Here is a 22,517-nt window from a genome sequence, read left to right as displayed (position 1 = left end):
CAGAAACCTCTACAAGAATTTCTCAAGACGTCAATTTTCTAGTTATTGCTCCTGTCATTGTTATATGTTTTCTTTAGTTAACCTATGGTTTAAGAACTTATAAATTCGAACAATATATAATCATTAAGCTCCTCAAGAAATTAATCTATAAATATCTAAAAAATATCATCCACGAACTGTTCCTCTAGTTCTTCCAAAAAAAAAATCTCGTTTAATTTTCGAAATAAAATCTTAATGGAATCTTCAATATATGATTTGAGGTCTTACACTAGTAGATGCTACATCAATTTTTCTGACCATTTTAACACATTTTTTTTTTCAGGGATTCTGTTCAATGTTTTCAAATGAATGCCTTCAAAAACTCAGCAACATGTTATTCAGAAATATAATTTAATTTTTTTAGACATACATTCAGGATTTTCTCAAAGATATAAAAATGTCTGATATATTCCTTGGTTATTGCTTTGAAAATTTCCTTGGGAATTTCCTCAAAGAATTTCTACAGGACTTTATGAATAAATCATAAAGGAATCTCTGTAGTAACTTCTAACGATATCTTTCAAATCGTCGATTCTGGAAAACATCCTAAGAAATCTGTGAATGGTCAGTAAGCGAAATTATTTATTGAGCTCTTGAAAATATCCTGAACGAAAATATTTGACGATTAAAGAGGGAATCCAGACTAATCGTTTTCGGTTCGCATTGCTCAAGCGCAAAATCGTACTCGGTTCGTGTTGAGCGAGTGTGGAAAGATATTCGTGTTCAGTCGAGGATGAATTGCCAAATGGTGAGCTCGTTTCATGCTTTTAATAATACTTTTTTTTATCGTGGTAACGTTACGTTTATGCTATTTTCAAACAAACTATGGAAGGCTCGTTACTTCAAGTGTCGACATAAACCCTTACTTCGTTTTCTTCTTCTTCTTGGCATAACATCCTCACTGGGACAGAGCCTGCTTCTCAGCTTAGTGTTCAATGAGCACTTCCACAGTTATTAACTAATTTGCCAAAGTTGCCATTTTCGCATGCGTACATCGTGTGGCAGGTACGATGAGGTATCAGGTATCAGAAGGCCGGCTCCAGAGGCACGTTCGAACCATTTGAGAGATTTGTGCCATCGCCATATTTGAGCCTATATCATCATCTACGCGATGGGAGAGGAAAGGGAAGGGAAAGATGGGAGGAAAATTGCATAAGCGAATTCAGAGCATGTAGCTCCATACGACAATGGGTTCGAACAGCGCCTTAAAAAGGGCACTGCAAAACGCATGAGCGTAAAGAGAGCCTATAGCTCATTACCACAGCTGGTTAAGAATAACCGAATGTTCTGAAGATTCGGGTTTCTGAAATCAGTTTCACTTAATAAGTGTTTACCAAGTACTTGGAATTGCAATTACACGAAAATTGGACAGTTACATATCAGGTGACAAGAAGTTCCATAATCGGAGTCACAACTATCACACACAAATGTATCAACACACTGAATATTTGCCATGTGTTAGTTGAGTCGGCAGTGGCCAGTCAAGGTTGTAACCAAGAGACTGCAATTCTGCTTTGACAGATTTGTTAAATACTTAGCCACCTTTGGGATGGCTCAGTAATGTACACTTTTGTTTGACGACAAGACTCCAAATTATTCCAATATTGCTTGTGCTGAGTTGCCGCCCTAGAATTTCTGAAGTTTCGCCCGGCACTTCGAAATTGGAATAGCTGCCTGAGGGCCAATGATATCATGCGATGCTAGATGGCGAGCTAATTTATAAGCCAATTCATTCCCAGTAATGGAAGAATAGCAAGAACCCATACAAGGTTTACAGAGTTCACTGAATTCAGTTCGACGTGCGATAACAAGTTTAGACTTTGAGTTGGCCGAAGCAAGAGCTTTAAAAGCAGCCTGACTATCTGACATATTCCTTTACAAATAGCCAGACTTCCACTCGTCCTGCTAAGGGGACTTGTGAGGAACATTTCCTATAAGCAAAGTGACAAGCAATTGTGAGATCACTGGAAGCAAGGACAATTGTGTCCCAATTTACCAGAAGTGGAATCATTCAAATCACTAGGATTTCCAATGGACGCAGAGAATCCATGGTATTTGGTCACAACCAATTCCCAGTTTGTGGAGTATAACAAATGCAAGGTCTGCAAATTTACATTCATATGTTCATATTGAGATGTAGCGATGATACATGCCAATTCGTCAACTCTTGACTGATTCTGTTCGAGCGAAGCATTATGTCTAACACTTCTTCTCTAGCAGATACCATGAAGGTTCCTACAATAAGTAATCCAAGATTTGAACTACATAAGCATTCCATCAGACTGGAGCTTCTCAAATTGTTATCTGAGCTGCTCCAGATGATGTGATGAGTATCAGCATCACTGCCCACAATCAGCAGAAGGCCTTTTCACAGGCAGTGAACGACAACTCGTTTGAAATCATCCATTGGGGATGGTCCATCATGTGGTAAATACACCACAAAATGAAAGACGTATTTCCTATTGAATATATAATATATGAACAGAAATATCAATTGTGACAGCACATACATCCCTGGTTGTTAAGGTGAAGATGAATCGAAGCCAAAACTCAAATTTTCTAGAGCACGAATTGGAGAACCGAACAATCGTTTGAGCTGAAAACTTGATCGATTGGTCACCACCAGCTAGATACCAATCGATTAAGATTTCAGTCTGGTTCTCCACATTCGTGCTCTTGAAAATTTTAGGTTTGGCTTCGATTCATCTTAACCTTAACTTAGAAATGAGTGTAGCAACGTCTGCGCTATTTACAAGCACGCATGCACGAGGCATGTCACGTGAGTTTGCCATTTCATGTTTCTGAAAGTAGCAAAAACTGGGTCCACAAGGTTACCAAGATAAAAGTTCACAAAAGTAAGGTTTTTGAACTAGCGCCACTTGAGCTGTACCATTTGCATATGAGTCTACAAAGATTGATCGTTGCTGATATTTTATACTGAAGATTGCTCTGACTCAGCTATCCTAACCGTAGCCACTACCCGAACTAGGCCGGATTAAGCTTTTCGAAATCTCAGCACGAAAAAGACCAGCAGCAAAAAAACCAGATCGGTATCTCTTAAATGTCGCCAAAGGCGAAAAGCACAGAATACACTGTTTAAAACGCATAATGCAAAACCATAAAGGTGAAAATTTAAACTAAATTACAACGTATTAATAATCCCACCCTTATTAAGCCTCAGGCTTGAGACTGAAGAAGGGAAGCCGATTATCTCGGAGAAACACAAGGTCACCTGCACCATTGCTCCGGGTAGAACAGGAAGGGAATAATACTGTAGAGGGCGCCTTAATACTCCACAGGCTCCGTTTGCGGATAGGTTTTATTTAGACCCCCCTAACCATTCATTCCTAGGCACGGTAAGCTTGAACCCACATGAATTAGGGGTCACCTGTTAGGTGGACTTTTACCACCGGAACAGGCAGTCCGTAGTGTTAATTCTTAGCCAGTTTAAACAACCGCTACCGACACTACGCGGCTATCTAGGCCAGTGGTCCTCAGCCTAACTATTTGTACGGGCCACTTCAATGGTTTCAAAACATGACACGGGCCGCATGTTATGTGAGGATCAGGGTAGACAATCTCCGCCGTCAAATGGACAAAGTCAGGAACGAAACTGAAGAAAGAATCGTCTTAGGCATTCAACCGTTATATAACTATTTGCTATTAGGCTTTGCGTCATGACGAACAAATAAGCTTTCTTCGCTATGGTAAAATCTTCGTTCGGGACATCTGAGCTGACAAAAATATCAATCGTGTCGTCGACAGAATATGGGCTCAAAAAAAAAAACTAAAACACAAACAAAACAAAAACGCATACGGAATCAAACAAACGATCTCTCATCGTCAAATCCACGCGCTTACCAACTGGGCTATTGTAAAGAGTACAATGATCAAAGCAGGTTCAATAGCCAATACAAGTAATTTGTGATGGGATTCGTCGTTTGGTGCTTTACAAGCAAATATACAACAGACGCCCCCTTTTTAAGAAAGGGGATTATAGTGAACACTTCGTTAACTATTTTGAATTGAGGTAAGTCATGGAATCTTTCATCGATGACGAAACACCGACCTGCCCGAGTGAACACACTTATTCTTGTTTACGGTGGATACAACTTTCGATTGAATCCTATTCGTTCGAAACCATGGTCCACTTTATTTTGCTGGCGTAAACGTAAAGGCAAAATGGTTTTCGATCGTAGGAAATTGGAACGTAAACAAAACAGGCTTCGACGATTGTCAGCCTTCGTAAGGATTCATTTTAACGACTTTTTATGTGACTACAAAAATCTCTAGTTGTTAAATAGAAAGATGAGCTTTATGAAATTTCAGGAAGCGTTGATGATATGAAATATCTAAATTTACATAAATTTCAATGATTTCTTCAACTTTGTAAACCTTTAAAATATGTTCAACCAAGTCAAAATTCAAAGCCTATTTAATACATTTATGAAAAATTTCTGAGGTGTCCGGTCTTTCTTCAATTGGGCATATTTTAAGGCCATGAACGCTGAACGTTACTGGCAGAAGTGAAGACATTTTTGAAAGTATGAGAAAACTTTGAAGCCACCAGTCTGCCGATACATATTTTTGGACTTGAAATGACTGTAAGATTTGGGAAACCTTGGGAGGTTAGACAAGCTATTCCCGAGGAATGAAATACAGTCTATACCTCATTATTTCTTGTTAGTCATTTAATTGTTGGCCATGTAGAAAAGCAAACAAAAAGCCCGCATTTTAGTAGTCATTTGCAAGAACTTAAGAATTTAACCGTTGGCATCAATAATTTACTGCTTGCGGGCCTCTTTACATTTCTATCCAAAATTTGTTCGCGGGCCGCACATAATGCTCTCGAGGGCCGCATGCGGCCCGCGGGCCGCAGTTTGGTGACCACTGATCTAGGCTGATGGGGAAAAGGAAGTTAACATTGATGATTAAATCCTGACGTGCCCCTAACAGCCCATTCAGTCGAGGATGAATTGCCAAATGGTGAGCTCGTTTCATGCTTATAATAATACTTTTTTATCTTGGTAACGTTACGTTTTTGCTATTTTCAAACAAACTATGGAAGGCTCGTTACTACAAGTGTCGACATAACCCTTACTTCTTCTTCTTCTTGGCATAACGTCCTCACTGGGACAGAGCCTGCTTTTCAGCTTAGTGTTCAATGAGCACGTCTGCAGTTATTAACTAATTTGCCAAAGTTGCCATTTTTGCATTCGTACATCGTGTGGCAGGTACGATGAAACTTTATGCCCAAGGAAGTCAAGGAAATTTCCATTACGAAAAGAGCCTGGACCAACCGGGAATCTAAGTCAGACACCTTCAGCATAGCTTTACTTTAAAGCCGCGGGCTCTAACCACGGGCTCTAACCACATTGCGAGATAAAAATTCAAAACTAGTTTCGAGTAAGAGTTGTATTTTTCCTTTTTATCCATGGATCGCATCACCGACCAAAGGTGACTCCCAGATCTTTTCCTCCTTCACTAATTAACACTTTTCTTGTGGTGATTGTGGAGATGCAGAGGTATTTTCAGTCTTTAGAAGCAACAATCATTACACACTAATATTCCTTCCCATCCCAACTGATTGTCAGCACTTGACCGGCGCCGTTATTGATCAATAATATGAGGTCTGCTAAAAATGCAGGGAAAACCGAGTTCATAACTTTCGATAATCGTATAACAACTTATTGTTAATACTTCTTTATTTAAATACTAATATACTATTATTGCAATACATAACAACAACAAAAATGATTTTTTTATTTTGACAAACGATTTTTGATAGGATTTGTTGTCAAGCATGTCAGAATAGGAAGCCGGATCCTATTCTTGGCACTCTTGGTTCACTTCGGCAGTGAGGTTTTTTAAAAGCTTCTGAGCTCATACTTGGCCACAATATGCGTAGTATTGAAGTGCTTCTTATTGCAAAGTTTCATACATTTCAGCCGAGAAAAGCCTCCATGCCAAAGTGAATCATGGAAGTGCCCAATTAGCACTGCACCCTACAAATGGTTTGATCAAGCAACGTTGAAAACCTTCAAAAATATTTAGTAACCAAATTTAATGACGATTTTTGTTTTTTTTTCAACACATTTGTTTTTTCTCATATTAAAAAAACAATTTTGTGATTGTTCAACATCATTCATAGAAAAGCCTTGAAAATACAAAACAATATAATATAAAAAATATATCATCCACCAAATATGATTCTTCCTAATCCGTAGCACCTGGGTAGGACAGTCAAAGAATTGTCCTACCCATGGTTTAACAATAACGAACAAAAAATGACAAAGATTAGCTGTAAGCTTAAAAAATCGATTACACTTTTTATCATCTGTTAAGTCTTCATACAAACTAGATCAACGTCGTACTTATTCTTTAGGAGGAGCATGAAGTAAACCTCTATCATTCAGAAATATGAACCAATGGATGGTTTCTCAAAAAAAAATACGGCCACGACACGGGACAAATATCTGTAAGAGTTCCTGGAAGTAATTCTTGAGAAGCTCCTGGAACATCCATTTATAATTATCAGAAGATTATTGAAGAATCTTTGGACGAAGTAATGCATTAATCTAATACCAGTCGCATCGTATTATACACAGCACGAGTGTGATGGTGCCAGTGAATTCTGAACGTGCGATTACTCTTGATATAGTATATCAGAGCATTACTGAATCTTTTAAATCATCAGGGTGCTTCCTATAGAACTCCTACAGCACACTCTCTGGTAGATCTTGGCTAATTCAGAATTTGAAAACTTTTGCGATTAGCTAGATCATTTCGGTGCAAAGGAAAAAACACTACAAAAATTCACAGAATTTTTGCTGTTCATCCATTTGTAATTTAGAAATAGATGAGGAAATTAGAATAACGTCACTGGTTGTAAAGGCAGGCAGTTTGTTTTTTTTTGTGAAATTTGTTTCATAAAATCTATTTAAATAATATATGAAGTCCCCTAAAGTAGCTATTTTTACCTATTTCAATGCCATTCTATATTGTTTTTCTTTTAATGAAACCTTTGAAGGACAATAACAGTTTCAACAGGCTTTTCAAGAATGTTGTCTCAGATTCCTCGAGGAAAAGCTTTCAGGAATAGTGATAGTGATTTCATTTAGAATACTTTCAGGGTCTTCTACAGGGATCTCTCCAGAAATTCTTCTAGAGATTTCTCTGACAATTTTTCCAGCGATTTTTCAAAGGATACATAGAAAAATTTCTCCATAATTTGCTCCTGGTAATCCGTGATAATTCCAAAGCTACTACCTCCTGTCAGTTTATCAAGTATCACTTTGAATATTTTTCCAAAACTATCCTCGAATTTCCTCCAGATAGTTTTTCACTAATCCTTCAACCGAATTCTCCAGTTGTCACTCTAGAGACCTTGCAAAGATCTAAATTTCATCCGATGAAATCCACAGGTTTTGAATAAAAAACTTAAGGCTTTTTTCAAGAAACCCTGCAAGAATTCCTCAGCATGTTCATGTGGATTCCTTTGGGAATTCATTCACATATCCTCCCAGAAATCCTAAATTCCTCAAGGAATTCTTCAAACAAACTGCTCTATCAATCCTCAGAGGTTTTTTTTTTGAGTTATCACACCAGTTAACACTACATCAATTTTGCTAATCATTCCTACACAAATTTCTGTAGAGATTCTATTTAATGTTTGTCGAGAAATTTCTTTGCAAAATCATACGGAATACTTACTCTTGGACAATCATTTAGGAAATCTTCTAAAATCCTCAAGAGTCCAGTAGTTATTTTAGAGATCTTAGGTCATTAGGGTAACTATAAAACTTCACAAGTGTTATTAGAGGTTACCTTAGGATTTTTTTGGAAATACCTCATGGATTTATTTTTCAGATAAATTTCCCTGGAGACCTTCCTGGAAGAATTCTTTAAAAAAAAAACTTTAAGACTTACTTGAAAAACTCAAAAAAATCTTGGAGGAATTTGTGTAGAAATCTTAGAAGGAATCTTTACAGTTTTTGCTGAAGGTATCTTTAGAGATTCTTTGTTGATATCGTATATTAATCCTTGAAGACAATTTTATGGAAATTTCTGAAGAAGTTAAAGATTGAATTTCTAGAATTCTTTGACCGTCAATCTTTGCAGATGTGCCAAAGAAATCGATGGATGAATCGTTGAAGGAGTTAGGACATTCATGAATAAGTTAGTTTTCAGGAGGAATTCAGACCTATTCTGAAATGCTCTTTGGAGAAATTTCTATCATGTCTCCTTGGCAAATTCCAAGCTGAATTCTTGAGGTGTCCTTAACAAAATTTGTGGAAAAATTCCTTAAGAAATAACTACTAAATGAACTTTTTCAGGAGTAACATCAGATTATTTGGGCAAATACCTGAATAAATTACTGATAAAATCCTTAGAGAAAAACTTGAAAACTATATACAGTAATTACAATACCATATACAGTGGTTACTGTCTGTCGAAATCTCAAATTTGCAGATAAAAAACAACAGTTTGAACAGCAATAATACATTTATAGATTTGATATCATTCGAATAACAAGAAAAAAGAACTCTTAAGGCTCAAGAATCTATCATTCAATCATCAGCAAGAATCAAAAATTAAAAACCAGATTTTTTCGTTTAAATTCAAAGAAATCCTAATGAAAATCTATCATTACATTACAGATAGTTAGTGCAATGCTATAATAGATTTTCAACATTGCTTCGATTTTGAGCGAAAAACTGGTTTTTAAAATTCAAAAAATGATGATGATTATTTTCCTCCAGTTTACAATACAATAATACATCAAACTAAACTTGCATTTCGAAGAGAAATAACTAAGTACAAAATTCACAAGAAGAACCACCCTATATTTAAAAACACTTATTCCCTTGTCTTATCGAGAGCTTCGCACTTTTCTCCTGAGTTGTTTGTCGTCGTCACTGATAAGGTCGACGTCAGTAATCATCATCATTCACCTTTATGTAGCTGATCGCCACCTAATCACGGCGAGGACACTTCTTTGTCACGCACTCGACGAAATCTCCCCTATGTTCTGCTGCTGCTCCGTTTCGTCATCCGAAACCTAAAAACTGACCCCGCGAACACAACCACAACACATTCAAATTCAAACGCAACGAATGCTCACATCAAAATGCAAACAAAAACAGAAAAACGAACGCTCTCTCGTCGTCGGTTTGTTTTTGTTTCGATCGAATCCACACGCGACCTTCTTTTGCTCTCTTCAATCACACAACGTCATACATGCATGAGACTGAGGTGTACGTCACTTGATATGTAGAGGCTTGAACTCTGGTTAGAAATCGTCGGATGCGGGGAACTGTCGCAGAATGATCGGGACGTATTCGTCAAACTGGGCGATGAAAAAGTTGCCAGCGATCGGACGACCCAGACTGTAACGGCGGGCGAAGTTACGCGTTGAGAAGCACACCCTTGGAGTTCGATTCCTGTTTTTTTACGTCGGGGCGATCAGGGAGAAAATAGAAAATTCCATGTTCAATTAGTATGCAATAATAACCGGCTTCCGAGGGTTTGACCTACTTCCTGGAGGCCCGAGGTGCTTCGGAGTAGTCGTTGCGGCAGTTCTGCTGGTACAGCAGGAATATGTACCGATGAAGACCGGTTGTAGATCTCGGGAATATAGGAATGTACTCAAACAGAACCTCTCCTTGCTCGACGTGTTTGCCTGGAATGTTGCCGACCAACCAGTGGGCAAACTCCCGGTTCAGTGGCTCGGTCCTACTCGGAGAATCTGGGTCAATCATCACCAGGGTGTAAAAAACAACGGGATCGGCGTCCCACTCGACCTTGGGAGCATCACGCACTTCGGTCGGAGTAAGCTCCTTCCCCGCTTCGACCAGCAGTTTCGAACGATAGGCAACCTGCAATTAGCAACGGAAGTTTACGAACAGCTCCAACAAGACGCTTCCAAGTGATCGTGACCTTAGCAAACACCAACGGAGCCTTGTCGATTAACACCGGAACGATGTCGTGCTCGATGAACATTTGATTGATGTCGGCCTGCATTGTGGTGGATCGAAGACCAAAACAACCACTCGCGCACTCTTCACCTACTACTTCTACCTACTTTGCCGTGTTGCCGTGCTGCACGGTCGAACATCCGCACTAGACTGCAGGTCCCGTGCGGCACACGTTGACTTCGGCGCTCCGAACGTGGAACGAAATCCCCTCGAAGAACAACAACAACAGCTGAGCTGGGCGCTGCAAGCTGGCCCGGAGTATAGGTATCATGCGGTCGTAGGGTGGTCGCGGATCATCGTGTTGCGAGCTGCAGCCGGCGTCTTACGGATTGAGTGAAGGTACCTACTGCCGTTCTGCGCATAATTGGCCCATGTTCCAAAAAGAGACAACTGAGATGAAAGTGTTTAAAAATATTAATAACTTTTGTCTGGCGTTGGTAATCTTTATGATAAATTCATTACAATAGTATAAAGAATATGCCCAGGTAACCAATAAGCATTTGAACAAGCCGCCTAGTGGAATGCTTATAGCACTTGGTCTGCTTTATGTTTTGTCTGAGCAGTTTGATTGCTTAGCTGTCTCAAATCAGCCAAAACACTGCTATCTGAAATCACTCTGTCGTAAATTAACTTTTTCACTGCAAGATGTGTTTTCGTTTCTGAGAACCTGAAATGCTAGTTTGATGCTGTGCGAGTGTCAGAATGAAGAGCACAGATTATATGTTTACTAATTATATAAGCATTCTGTCTCTCTCATGCCTATGCCTAGTGTGTGGGATGGCTCTGGCATATGATGATATAGAAAAAGGAATGTTGAAAACAAGCATTATTGCTATTGCAAAAAGCAGCACGTAAATACTTTTCGTTTTGTCAAGCACGCGGGTTCTACAGAAAAATAATACCGGCTGATTTTAAAGCCCTACAATGAAATAAAATGATTTGGAACTCTGGTTTGTACATTCAAATTCAATTTCATCAGTATGCGTCGGCAGCGAGCTCAGTATAGCATATTCTACATCCAACACCTCTGAAATAAATCGATGCGTGTAGCTTAAGTAGGGTACTAAATCAACGCTGAGCACTGAATCTTCTGTGGGATAATCTGTAGAGCGGAGCATCATCACCAGTTCTTTACCAATCACCAGTTCGTGATTTCGAATCGCAAAAAAAATTCAACAAAAAACTGCACTACAACAACAAAACATATCGAAGAGAGCAACGGTGACAGAAAATGAAAGGAGAAAGAGAAGGAGATGTACAGTATTTTTGTTTTGTGTTGCTCTCCACCGATGGCGTTACTCTTTTTTGACAGCAATGTGCAACGTTTCTGAAGGAGTAGCATTTAAGCAGCCCGTTATTTCGCCAAAACCTGCTTTAGTGAAGCACTAAAGGCAGCGATAAGTTCAAAGAGCATTTGATGCATTGCCGCGCTGACGCATATAATGCTGGGTGAATGCTAGTTGAAATGCTTATTGGTTGCTTAGGTGGTGTTCTTGAGAATTAAGCGTTCAGGGAAACAGAAACTTTGGCATCGAAAAATGGAACTGTTAGCGAAGTTTGAAGCAAATTTATCTTAGTGGAAAGTAGACCACCCCTACTCACTACAACTACAAGTGTATTATTTTTCCTCTGAGTTTACACAATGTACACAATATTAAGACAATTAATCCATTTTTTGGCTTATTTTTATAGTTTTATTTTGAATCAACGTACTTTTAATAGTAGGTAGAAATTCCATAAATCCAATTAAATTTGATAGTTTTTCAATAGCAATGTATTAAACATAGATGTATTATATATTTCTAATGTACGGTAATGTCGGCGAATCATACGAAATGCTTTTAGTTAAATACTGTAGTATTTGGGGAAAGTGTGCATGCTGTTTGCTTTTTTGGGGATTATTGCTTCCCTTTTGTACATGGGTGAAATTGATCACCGTTGCACACAATTTAATTTCTTTCAAATAGAACACTATCCTTCTTCTTATTCTTCTTGGCATAACGTCCTCACTGGGACAGAGCCTGCTTCTCAGCTTAGCGTTCTTATGAGCACTTCCACAGTTTTTAACTGAGAGCTTTCCTTGCCAAACTTGCCATTTTCGCATTTGTACGATAATACTCTTGGCCCAGGGAAGTTTAGGAAATTGCCATTACGAAAAGATCCTGGACCGACCGAGAATCGAACCCGGACACCTTCAGCATGGCTTTGCTTTGTATCCGCGGACTCTAACCACTCGGCTGAGAATCACTACCCTATTAACCACGTTGACTATCTTTATCCAATAATAAAGACTTCTGGTGTTTATTATTTGCTGTCAATTTCGTCACGTACGCAGCTATTTCATATTACCGACTCCGGTTCAATTTTACTGGGTTTTTTCACTACAACTTCTTCATAGAACATTTTCTCTAAAATCAACAGTTTCGGAGTTAGAATTTTTCAAATAAGATGCATGCAAACATTTATAGGCCATTTTCAAAAGTTATTCTTAAGTTAAAATGACATTTTTTTTTCTATAAAAAACATTTATTCTATCATACCAAAAACATGTGCAAAATTTAATCCAAATCGAAGACGAGCACGATTTTTATTTTTTTCGACTTATTCTGGATGGAATTCGTCTATACTACGTTCAAACTAGAGCTGATATTACGTAATATGAGCTATCTTGATATCAAATGTCATACCTCTTATTTTCAGTGAAAACTAGATGTATGGTTCCTGATATAAAGGGAGCTTATATGACGTAACATTAGCCCTGACTGTTGCAAACGAAGAGAACAGGATGTTATAGTTATCAAAGGAACACTTATTAGTCCTTGTTAAATTTAAAACCTTATTAAAAGTAACAAGTCTCAACAAGGTTTTCCCAGTTGCCGAGAATGATCTTGGGACAAGAAAAAATAAATTGAGACGAATTCAACAGTTTGTATTCTAATATTTTATTTCTTAGGTTCTCAAGTAAGGAAGAATTAAATAGGATTTTGAGCATGAACAATATTTTGATCCGATTTTGACTGAGCGTCTGTGGAGAATGTAATCGCTATACTTTTTGAATGGTAGGGGTACCGTATGGACACTAGCCTGGGACACGTTAATATGAAAAATTTAGACTCTCGCTCTAGTCCACTTTTTGGATTGCATTTAGGTCCCATTACAACTGTGCAAAATTTCAGCTCGATCGGCGAAACTATATTTACGCGCCAGCAGTTCAAAATTTGTATGGGATTTACTATGGGAAAACTTACTTTTGCAAAGAAAAATCGCCAGAGGTCGCCCGTTGACCTCTATGAAAATTCTGAACACAGATATCGATAGGTATTTCTACGATGAACAACATTGCCGTAGACCGCAAAGCAATCCGCTTGTGAAAAAAGTAATGAAGCATACACTATTCGAAAATGTTGCCCGATTTTGTTATTATTGTTATTCCTTTACGTGTTAATCAACGTCGCCTTGCCAAAAGGTTTTCATTGAATAACTTCTTTCATGACATGAATCCAGTCTTCCCAAACGAACACCTAACACGTCGGTTCAGGCTGTTTCGCACTCTCCTTGTACTCTGTTCTCGTGTGCAAACCGAATCGCTCAAACTTGAACCTAAACCCAATCATGTGTAAAGTGAACATCGCTTCAAACGCTGGTTCGAAAACCGGTCAATTTGAACCTCGTATGCAACCACGGTTCAAATTTTGGTGCAAATCTTCGGTTGCATCCGAGGTTCAGAACGGTGGCATAAGCGGACAGACAGAAAACTATTGATATTCACGCTTATCAATTTCTACTTATCGTGTCTTGTTGTATGTATAGTAAAATCCTTGTTTTTTTTATAAAGTTACCGCTAAATGATATTTAAAGTATTGATCTTAGTTGAGCTGCTTAAATAAAATATTTATTCAAGCCTCAAGGGTCTTGCGATTTGAACCAAAAAGTTCTATACATGATCGTAGAAATTTATCCGCGTGGATTTCAACCGTTCCCTGTCTGTCTGCTTTGTGCCATCATTTGAAACTAAGTTTGAACCAAAGTTTGAACCGAAATACACAAGTACCGGGTTCGGTTTGGTACACTGATGCAGAGACGAAGCGCGTTTGCGGTACAACACAATTTGCAAGGTTCAAATCAAAGTTGCATATCGTTTCTGTTCATGGGAAGACTGCATCAATCGCATCACTTACCAAGGTGAATCCTGTTCATGTAGCTTTTAAGACCTCCCACTAACAAAACTCCTTCCCGTGACAACCATGAAGATGCAAAGGTATACTCGGTCTTAAGTAACAATGGATATCACACTAACATTCCTTCCCTTACCCTATTACCGTAAGGACGTGGTCGGCGCCGTTATTGACATTACTTATTTCAGAGTCCTCGAAAATGTATTACCATTACCGTGAATTCGGGTGAAATTGATCACTGTGTCACACGATTTTATTTCCCTCTAATAGAGCACAGAAATCAATGCAACCTATGTAAATGAACGTTGTTTGTCTTAACTATTGTCGAATTGCATGTTGTGAAGCTTTTTGTGTTAAGGAATATTTATTTCTATGAAAATAATAGAAAATTCCATAATCGTGTTCTGTGTGATATTTGCAGACATTAATAAACTTATAGTTTTAAACAAGGATTTGGACATGGTGTCAACCTGAAAAATTGTAAGGATGCTTAAAATATATCCCCAAAACGAATTTTATCATCAAAATTCGTACCAATTTGTTTATTTTGTTGTAATACTTGAATTTTTAATAGATATCTATAGATTCCTTCTGAAATTGCCTACATTTAGGCGTTTTCTACGGTATTGTTGAAAATTAATTGTTTATTATTGCCATAAATTTTGCATTGTTTAAAATTTGGCAAGCATATTTGGATTCAGGAGGCCCAAATTAAATAAGTAAAGTTGTTTTCATAATTAACAATAATTGTTTTGACAGATGATCAATTTCACCCCGAAATGGAATTCCTTGATTTATTATTTTAGAGGCGATTTTGAGCACTAAAATCACAACTGTATGAAAATTTGAGTATATAAACCAATGAGGCTCATCGTCGTACTTGTTTTCCTGCATTAAGTTGTTTGGAATTGGCAACATCATAGAAAACAGACATGGAAAACAGTGAAAAGTGATCAATTTCACCCGAAATTACGGTACCGAAAATGTATATACCATTGAAGATGGTAAGCTACTCCCAAGCTACATCAGTTGGTTCCCTGTACAATTTCGATTATTCTGGTCAATCACGGAGTAGCAACTACGAATTGTATGGTCATCAATGCTCATGCTCATGTTTTTTAGTGGCACAGTGACCTATTACTATGGTTTCCTTAATATGCGCTTCATTTTTCGAGTATCTCTGAATAATCGCGGGCAAATTGTCCTGTAAACTTTAAGGTGTTTATACGGGGTCCACTTTACCCCGCTAGCTTGATGGTGACTACCAAGTATAAGCTTTTTTAATAATTGTGTCCATATTGCCTCGTGTCCACCTATACATAGAGGAACCCTTCAATCAGAATGCTTTCCTGCGATTAAGTCAGGAATTACTACTGTAAGAAAATCAAAAAGATGTAGTCGTGGTTGTTTGGCCAATAGGGTGGAATGCGCACCCCTTGAAAATTGCATAAATTCTTGAAATTTCAACTGAAATAACGTGCAACCACAAAGCAGACAAGGGAATGAAGCAATAGGCATGCTGTAAACTCAAAGAAAAACAAATAAATGAAGTACGAAAAAACTGCCCATGTTTCCCCGAATGATGTAGCGCATATTAGTTCTTTGGTACGTATAAACAACCAATAGACATTGCAAAACTACCAAAAATCAGGTTTTTAGCGTAAAATTTTACGCCCGATAAGGAAGCCTCATATTTGCATTTGTGCTCATAACAAGATTTTTTACCGGAAGGCGACTGCTAATGGACCCTTTTAAGCTAAGCTAGTGGTGGAATTGTCTTTGGAAACATTCCTACAAACGCTGTGGATTTTTTTTACAAGAGGGGTATATTGCCCGGGTCGTTGTGAAACGTCAAGATTTGGACCGTTTACAAAAAACATCTTGTTCCTATCCTATCCTACGTGGAACATATTTTATTTAAGCTCCATCCCATTACCCCGAACGCCACTCCCCCGAATAGTATGAAATAAAGTGCAGCATCTTGTTTTGCGAGCAAAAAATTTGACAGTACTGTTATGAAAGTTTGAACATTTATGTATGCATCTCTAATGTGAACTGCCAATTAACCCGTATAGGCCAGATTGAATGCAAAACTACTAAAACCCTCACCGCTCCGTGAATTCTTAACGGATCCATATAATTTTTTGTCAGTATACTGGCATACATATCAATTTTCTAGAAGTGTCAAGAGGAACTCGGAAATATTCCTGTGGCTGGAGTTATTCCGGTGGGTCACTGGGTCAAGTCGAGTAAAGATAGCTATTTTTTGGGACATGCCAATTTATTACTATTTATTTGCAATGACAATCATTTTAATTTGCGTAAATCATTAAGATCTGATATTCAACATTATTAGTGAAGAGCTTTGCACCGTTTAAAATTTACCGAATGTGGCCACTAGGATTTAATGCCCGGGAGAACCGGCGATTTGTTGGATACTAAACCGTTTCAATTCTTGAAAAGTAGAAAACAAACATAATTGTGCACTAAAATGCGTACGCATGAGCTTGGCACAGATGTTTAGATGCCAATTGGCCACTGTATTGTAAATTTGAGGCGTCCCGGGTACCCGAAAATGATCATTTGTAGGACCAATCCAATGCAAGACTCATAGTCATCCAATTCAATCGGTTCTCAAAAGGTTTACACTGATGAAATTTTCTTAAAATTACGTGATAATGACCACATTATAATCCATTCCGGAAAATATATGTGACTTGAAATTTGCCTATATCCAGAGGCACAAACGCCCAGCACCATTTTCACCCGACCTGACCCAGTGAACCACCGGAATAACTCCGGTCACAAGAATATTCCCGCGTTCCTCTGGCCTTTTCTAGAAACTAGATATGTGTGCCAGTATACTGAATCCATATTAATCATTTGAATCCATTATTAATTCGCTGAGCGGTGAGGGTTTCAGTATTTTTGCTTTCACTCAAGCCTATACAGGTTAATAGTGCGGCCCAGATAGACGTAGCGGTAAACGCGCAGCTATTTAGCAAGACCAAGCTGCCAATTGCCCTTCTCTCTTAAATAGGCTGTTCTTTCAAGTTATCATTGGGAAAAATAGTCTCCAATATTTTCATATGGAACAACTTATTCTTTTGAAAGCTTCTAATATCTTGTATCTCTTCACCACATTTTCAATATCACCAATTTTCCAATAATGTCTTGAATCAAACACAGTTAATTTTTGTGAATATTTTATCAAAATTCAGCTGATCTCATGAAGCAACGAACACTGTAGCGATGATCAGAAGCCGCCATATTTTAAATAAGCCACAATATCACGTTGATCATCCATTACAATAGTTCAGGATGTCCATCCATCGGAGAAATCCGGGAAAAATTCGGGAATTGTAAAAATACGGAAAATACCCGGGAATTCGGAGATCACACCGTCAAAAAAGTTATTTCAAATATACGAATACCGGTTAGTTTCAATTTTAAGCATGTACGAAACTAAAAAATGTTTTCAGGCAGTCGTGCAGTCTGATTGCTCGTATTTCGTATCATGACTAACTTTTGGTGAGATGGTACAGAGATATTAACGGTATCCAGTTTTTTTTTTATTCAATCAGCGGTTTTCATATCGTGCTCCGTGAAGCTTTGGCAGGTGCTCTTTGATAGTTTTGAAAATTCAAACCAATGCGTTGAAACATCCCAACTTTTTGCATCAAAATACGGTTTAATTATACCAAACCAAAGCCAATCCATGTTATTTTTTCAAGAGTACGAACTTGAAGAACAAAACAAGCGACCGCGCTGAAAATTTGATTGATAAGTAACTCGTTGGTTACGACCAACCGCTCAGGTTTTCATTTAAGACCATAGTTTTGCTCTTTAGATTTTTACTCTTAAAATTTAGATGTGGTTTTCATTCATCTTCACCTCATGATGTTTCAGACATTATGGTGGAAGAGAAAACACAGTTTTTTGGAGTCTATACATCAGATTTTGTCATTGTAAGGTTTAAAATATTCTGTCGTAGATAATTATCCCATACATTTTTAAGAAATCAAATTTTTCCGACAGAATATTTTGACAAATCAAATAAAAATTTAGTAAAAAAGCTATCTCATTCTTTTCAAACAAATATTTTACATATGAATTGAAAGTTTAAACAAAACCAAAATTAAGGTGGCGATGATTCGAAGTCAAACCTCAAATTTTCTCCAGTACGAATCTGGAGAATCAAAAATCTGTAAAACTTGATTGATTAGTGACCAACCGATCAAGTTTTCAGCTCAAACGGCAGTTTGGCATTTTGGGTTCTTGAAAATTTCAGATTTGGCTTCGAATCATCTTCACCTCAATGAAAGATTGCCAACGTAAATCGTACTTCAAAATTTTCGTAGGAATTATAAGGTCGATTCAAACGTGTAAATGTCCAGATTTAAAAAGGAATGGCGATGAAGAATAGATGCTCCACGCTAAAACAATATTTTAAAAACTGCTCCGCGAATTGAAAAGGCTGAAAACCCCTGCTCTAAACCAATTTGGACAACATTTTTTTCTTACATTTTTTTCGGTATGTCCCGATTTTGTCAGCCCCATCCTGCATCAAGGGTTGACATCGGTGGCTGACAAAATCGGGTCATTACTGTATTGCCACTTTAAAAATATATATTATCATTAATATAAAACGAGCTTACCATAATACTTCATCTACTAGATAGCCACAGCTTCGGCATCATCACGTAAGGACTGAGATACAAATTCACTCAGACGGCGCATGAAAGCGAACACACAGATATGGCCTTCTTAAAGCACTCTAGACTCACTAGAAAACCTTTTATAAACCATGAAACAATGCATTAACAGCGCCAGTGAACTCCATTGACTTGATTGCTCTACCTACCCTGTCGGCAGAAACTTTTTGTCAAATCCAAATTTGTTCTCTGGTCACACTCTATTTCAAAGCGCATGTGTTGTATTTTGTTCGAGATAAACGCTTTGAATTGTATAGTGTGATAAGTATGTGTAGCAATACAGTGACGAGACAGTAATGCGTGGAAATTCAATGGTGTAATGAATTGATTTGAAATGCTTCTCTTTATGGTTTCAGAACTTATTTTACTTCTTATGAGTATTGTCTGAAACTATATGTAAATATAAACTATTTGTTAGGAAAAATTCAAAACCCACAAAAACGTAACATGCGACGCTAATGCGTATACCGGCAGCATATACGACGCACTATTTCTGTGTGAATGCACGAATGACCGACTGATAATGCGAGTGCAAGGTTACCGTCACACCATCGAGCCGTTACAAAGGGAAGAAATTACAGTAAGCAACGGTTCTTGATATTGCGTAGGGTTGGTATTGGTGAGAACGGTGCACAATGCTCCATATGAAAGATTCATGGAAGCTTTTATCTTGATAAGATTGTTATCTCTATCACTGAAATGCGAATTTGTCAAGCAAATTATGCGAAACGAAAAAGATTAGAAAGCAACCCCTTTGAGATGTCAATAATTCAATTACTGTTGTTAATTAGAGCATTCTGCACCATCTTCCCCACGCAATCGTAGATTGGGTGTCTCAAAGTTGACGGAGGGTGATTCCGAAATGGGATGGGGTGTGTTCGAATGAAAGTTCGAAGCAGAATAGACGAAAAATAAGTTCTATAAATAGGGTTTTTCTAGGGCAGTGTTTCCCAACCGGAGCATACGGAAAATTCCATCGATCTGTTCGATCCAACCAGAAATAGATTTCACGTAGAACCGCTTCAGAGTCACTGCCGATGTACGGTGTTGCACTGCGTGCCGGTCACGTGAGCGATGGTAAAATCGTAAATTTGCCGGCAGCTGCGCTTTTGTATGTACTTTGTTTGACAAATATAAGTTTTAGTTTGCGCTACCTTCAGGTGAATTTTATTATCATTCAATCCAACTTCATCTATCGAAAATTTTGGAGGGTTGTGGACCTCAGTCTGATGTGCTCAAAAAGACAATTCATATTATGCAGATCAGAATCAGAAAAGTTGTCTTGATATTTATTTAACCGACCATTAAGTTTATGTCACTCATAACTATGCACAGTATGAAAAATCCTTTGCCCGTCATACTAAAGCGATCAAAATTAGTAAACGTAGGGCACAAATGACATAATTTCGCATCACATTGTAAATAATTTTGTTCGGTTTCTTTTATTCTTATTATATTTATTATACAACATCATTTTACAAAAAAGGCGCAATTTTACGTGCAAATGCTATAAAATTCTACGCCATTTAATTTATATATTAAATATTTTGCTGAACATGAAAATTATGTCATGTAAAATATGAGTTTTTTACAATTGTGGCAAAAGATGGGAAATACATTTTTGGCCGCCAATCTTGACAGAACTACACATAGTAATTATCTGATAAATCTGAATTGGATGATTTTTCCTAGAAACTAAAAACAATCTCTCCTTAGGCTGTCAACATCATTAAAACCAAAATATACCGGCTCCCATCCATTGTTATAACAGCAATAAAATCTAATTTTACCGAAAGTATAATGGCCAAATTTGGATAAATCGCCATCGCATAAAGCAATCATCGTCAAGGCAGCCAGCAAAGTCCACTAATTGCAACCTGGAGCACCATTGATGCCCCCAGCTGCCTCGAACAAACAAGCGCACTTCTCGTGACAGCCATAGGACATCTTGAAGCGACCTTGTCAGCTAATTTTCCTCAATTAACTATTTTACCATTCGATGACACTGCCACGGGGCTGGCTCTTCTCCTACTAGCTAACGAATCGTCAGCCGTTAACGTTGCGTTGCGTATCGCTCGAGCTGAATGCAACATGGATTCTAAATTTAAAAATCTGTATCACTTATTGCTCCCAAATTCGATAGTTTGCTGCGGATGAGGAGGTGTTAAACAGCCGAAAATGAAACCGTGACTTGAGGCAGAGTCGTGGAACAGCCATAGAAATGTGTTTGTTTGAAATGCATAGAGGCAGTTTATGAAAATTATTCGAATCTACAGAAATAATTGCAGTTCAAAGCTTCTGCTTTGCAAATAATCCGTTTCATCCAGGAAGAATCGCCTGAAATAGATTCCACCCCCCAAACCCAAACGCAAAAAGCCACATTTCCATTAATAAACTAAAACACATCCAAGCCAATCCAGCATTGATTTCCGGTCCGGGGAAAACCAAATTGCTTTCATCACCCCGCAATTCCGGCTACTGTGTGATCTATTTGGCCGTTTGAACGCGAACCAGATCCGGTCAAATTGGCTTCCATTTGGAGAGGCTCTGACTCTGGCTATTCGGCCAAACGACGCCGAATCGAAAAGCTCAAAAAGCCAATCTGCACCAATCAGAGTGGTTGCAACTGCTGGACCGACCGACCAACCATCCCATCCTACCGGTCCTAGTTCCCGATCCCGGAACATTCTGCGTCGCTGGCAACCGTTGCACTATGGGACAGAAATGAAAATTTCTTGACAAAATTTCAAGCATCTTTGTAGTGAACAAAAATTAACAATGAAGCATGGTATAGCAAAGCATAGCATTTTTCCGGGATGCGCGCTTTCTTCCAAGGGTGAAATGGATAATGTTGATAATTGCATCGAAATGAGCAATCAGTTCGATGCTCTAGAAAAAATTTCCAAACACCGAATCTAGCCCAGGCTCTTTGATTCAAGTGAGGAAACAAAGGGAGCCACCAATCAGTGGTCAGTTGTTCTGAATTTTTATTAGCGGAATCAAGGTTTCATTCCAAATCGCAAAGAAGCGAGACTTTAGCGTTTTGCCGGAAAGTCTTAAAGATCGCGAACTTCTTCTCAAACATCTTGAAGAGAAGAAGCACATTTTTTTACTTATGACAACAAAACTGAACGTTTGTTCAAAGTCGTCTTGAAAGGTCTCTCAAGTAACTATAAGTCACCTGAAGAATCATTATGAAAAAGAGAACCCAGTCTGGCATTGCTCGGAAAGGGGTTTCTCAAGAATATTATTTAGTTCACTTTAACAAAAAAGATCTAACCTTCCCGTGTGACATGGGAACATTTCCAGGAGAATGGAGGAAATTACCAGAACCCCACTCAGTGCCGTCAGTGTCAGAAGTGGGGTTATGGTACACAAAATTGCCGCATGGATGCATGATTTGCGGAGGATCTTCTCACGCTAGGGACGTCTGTCCAGTGAAGGAAGATACCGATAAGTTCATATGCGCAAAATGCGGGGGCAATCATAAGTCAAGTTTTCAGGCTTGCCCTTCGCGTAGGCGAGTCGCTGAGGCTCGTGCAAGGCAGATGAACAGTAATATCTGTTACGATAATTAACCTGATAACGGTCGATTCCGGAATTTGCCGGGT

The 22,517-nt window shown here is 38.2% G+C and overlaps 2 protein-coding genes across 5 annotated transcripts in view; one reads left to right on the top strand and one right to left on the bottom strand.

Annotated features, from left to right (window-relative positions):
* LOC110674038 (cadherin-87A) overlaps positions 1 to 22,517 on the top strand; it is an 869,996-nt gene that overhangs the window by 210,094 nt on the left and 637,385 nt on the right. The gene's annotated exons all lie outside the window — the stretch shown is intronic.
* Positions 8,865 to 10,399, bottom strand: LOC5577039 (protein D3). Its single transcript, XM_001663085.2, has 3 exons — positions 9,979 to 10,399; positions 9,577 to 9,917; positions 8,865 to 9,482 (listed from the first exon to the last, which is right to left on the bottom strand). Exons 1-3 carry the CDS (start codon positions 10,060 to 10,062, stop codon positions 9,332 to 9,334), a joined length of 576 nt encoding a protein of 191 aa, XP_001663135.1. The 5' UTR covers positions 10,063 to 10,399; the 3' UTR covers positions 8,865 to 9,331.

Source organism: Aedes aegypti, chromosome 1 (genome assembly GCF_002204515.2).
Source record: "Aedes aegypti strain LVP_AGWG chromosome 1, AaegL5.0 Primary Assembly, whole genome shotgun sequence".
NCBI classification, from domain to species: Eukaryota; Metazoa; Arthropoda; class Insecta; order Diptera; family Culicidae; genus Aedes; species Aedes aegypti.
The sequence above is the reverse complement of the archived record's forward strand: the minus strand, read 5'-3'. Positions and strand labels throughout refer to the sequence as shown.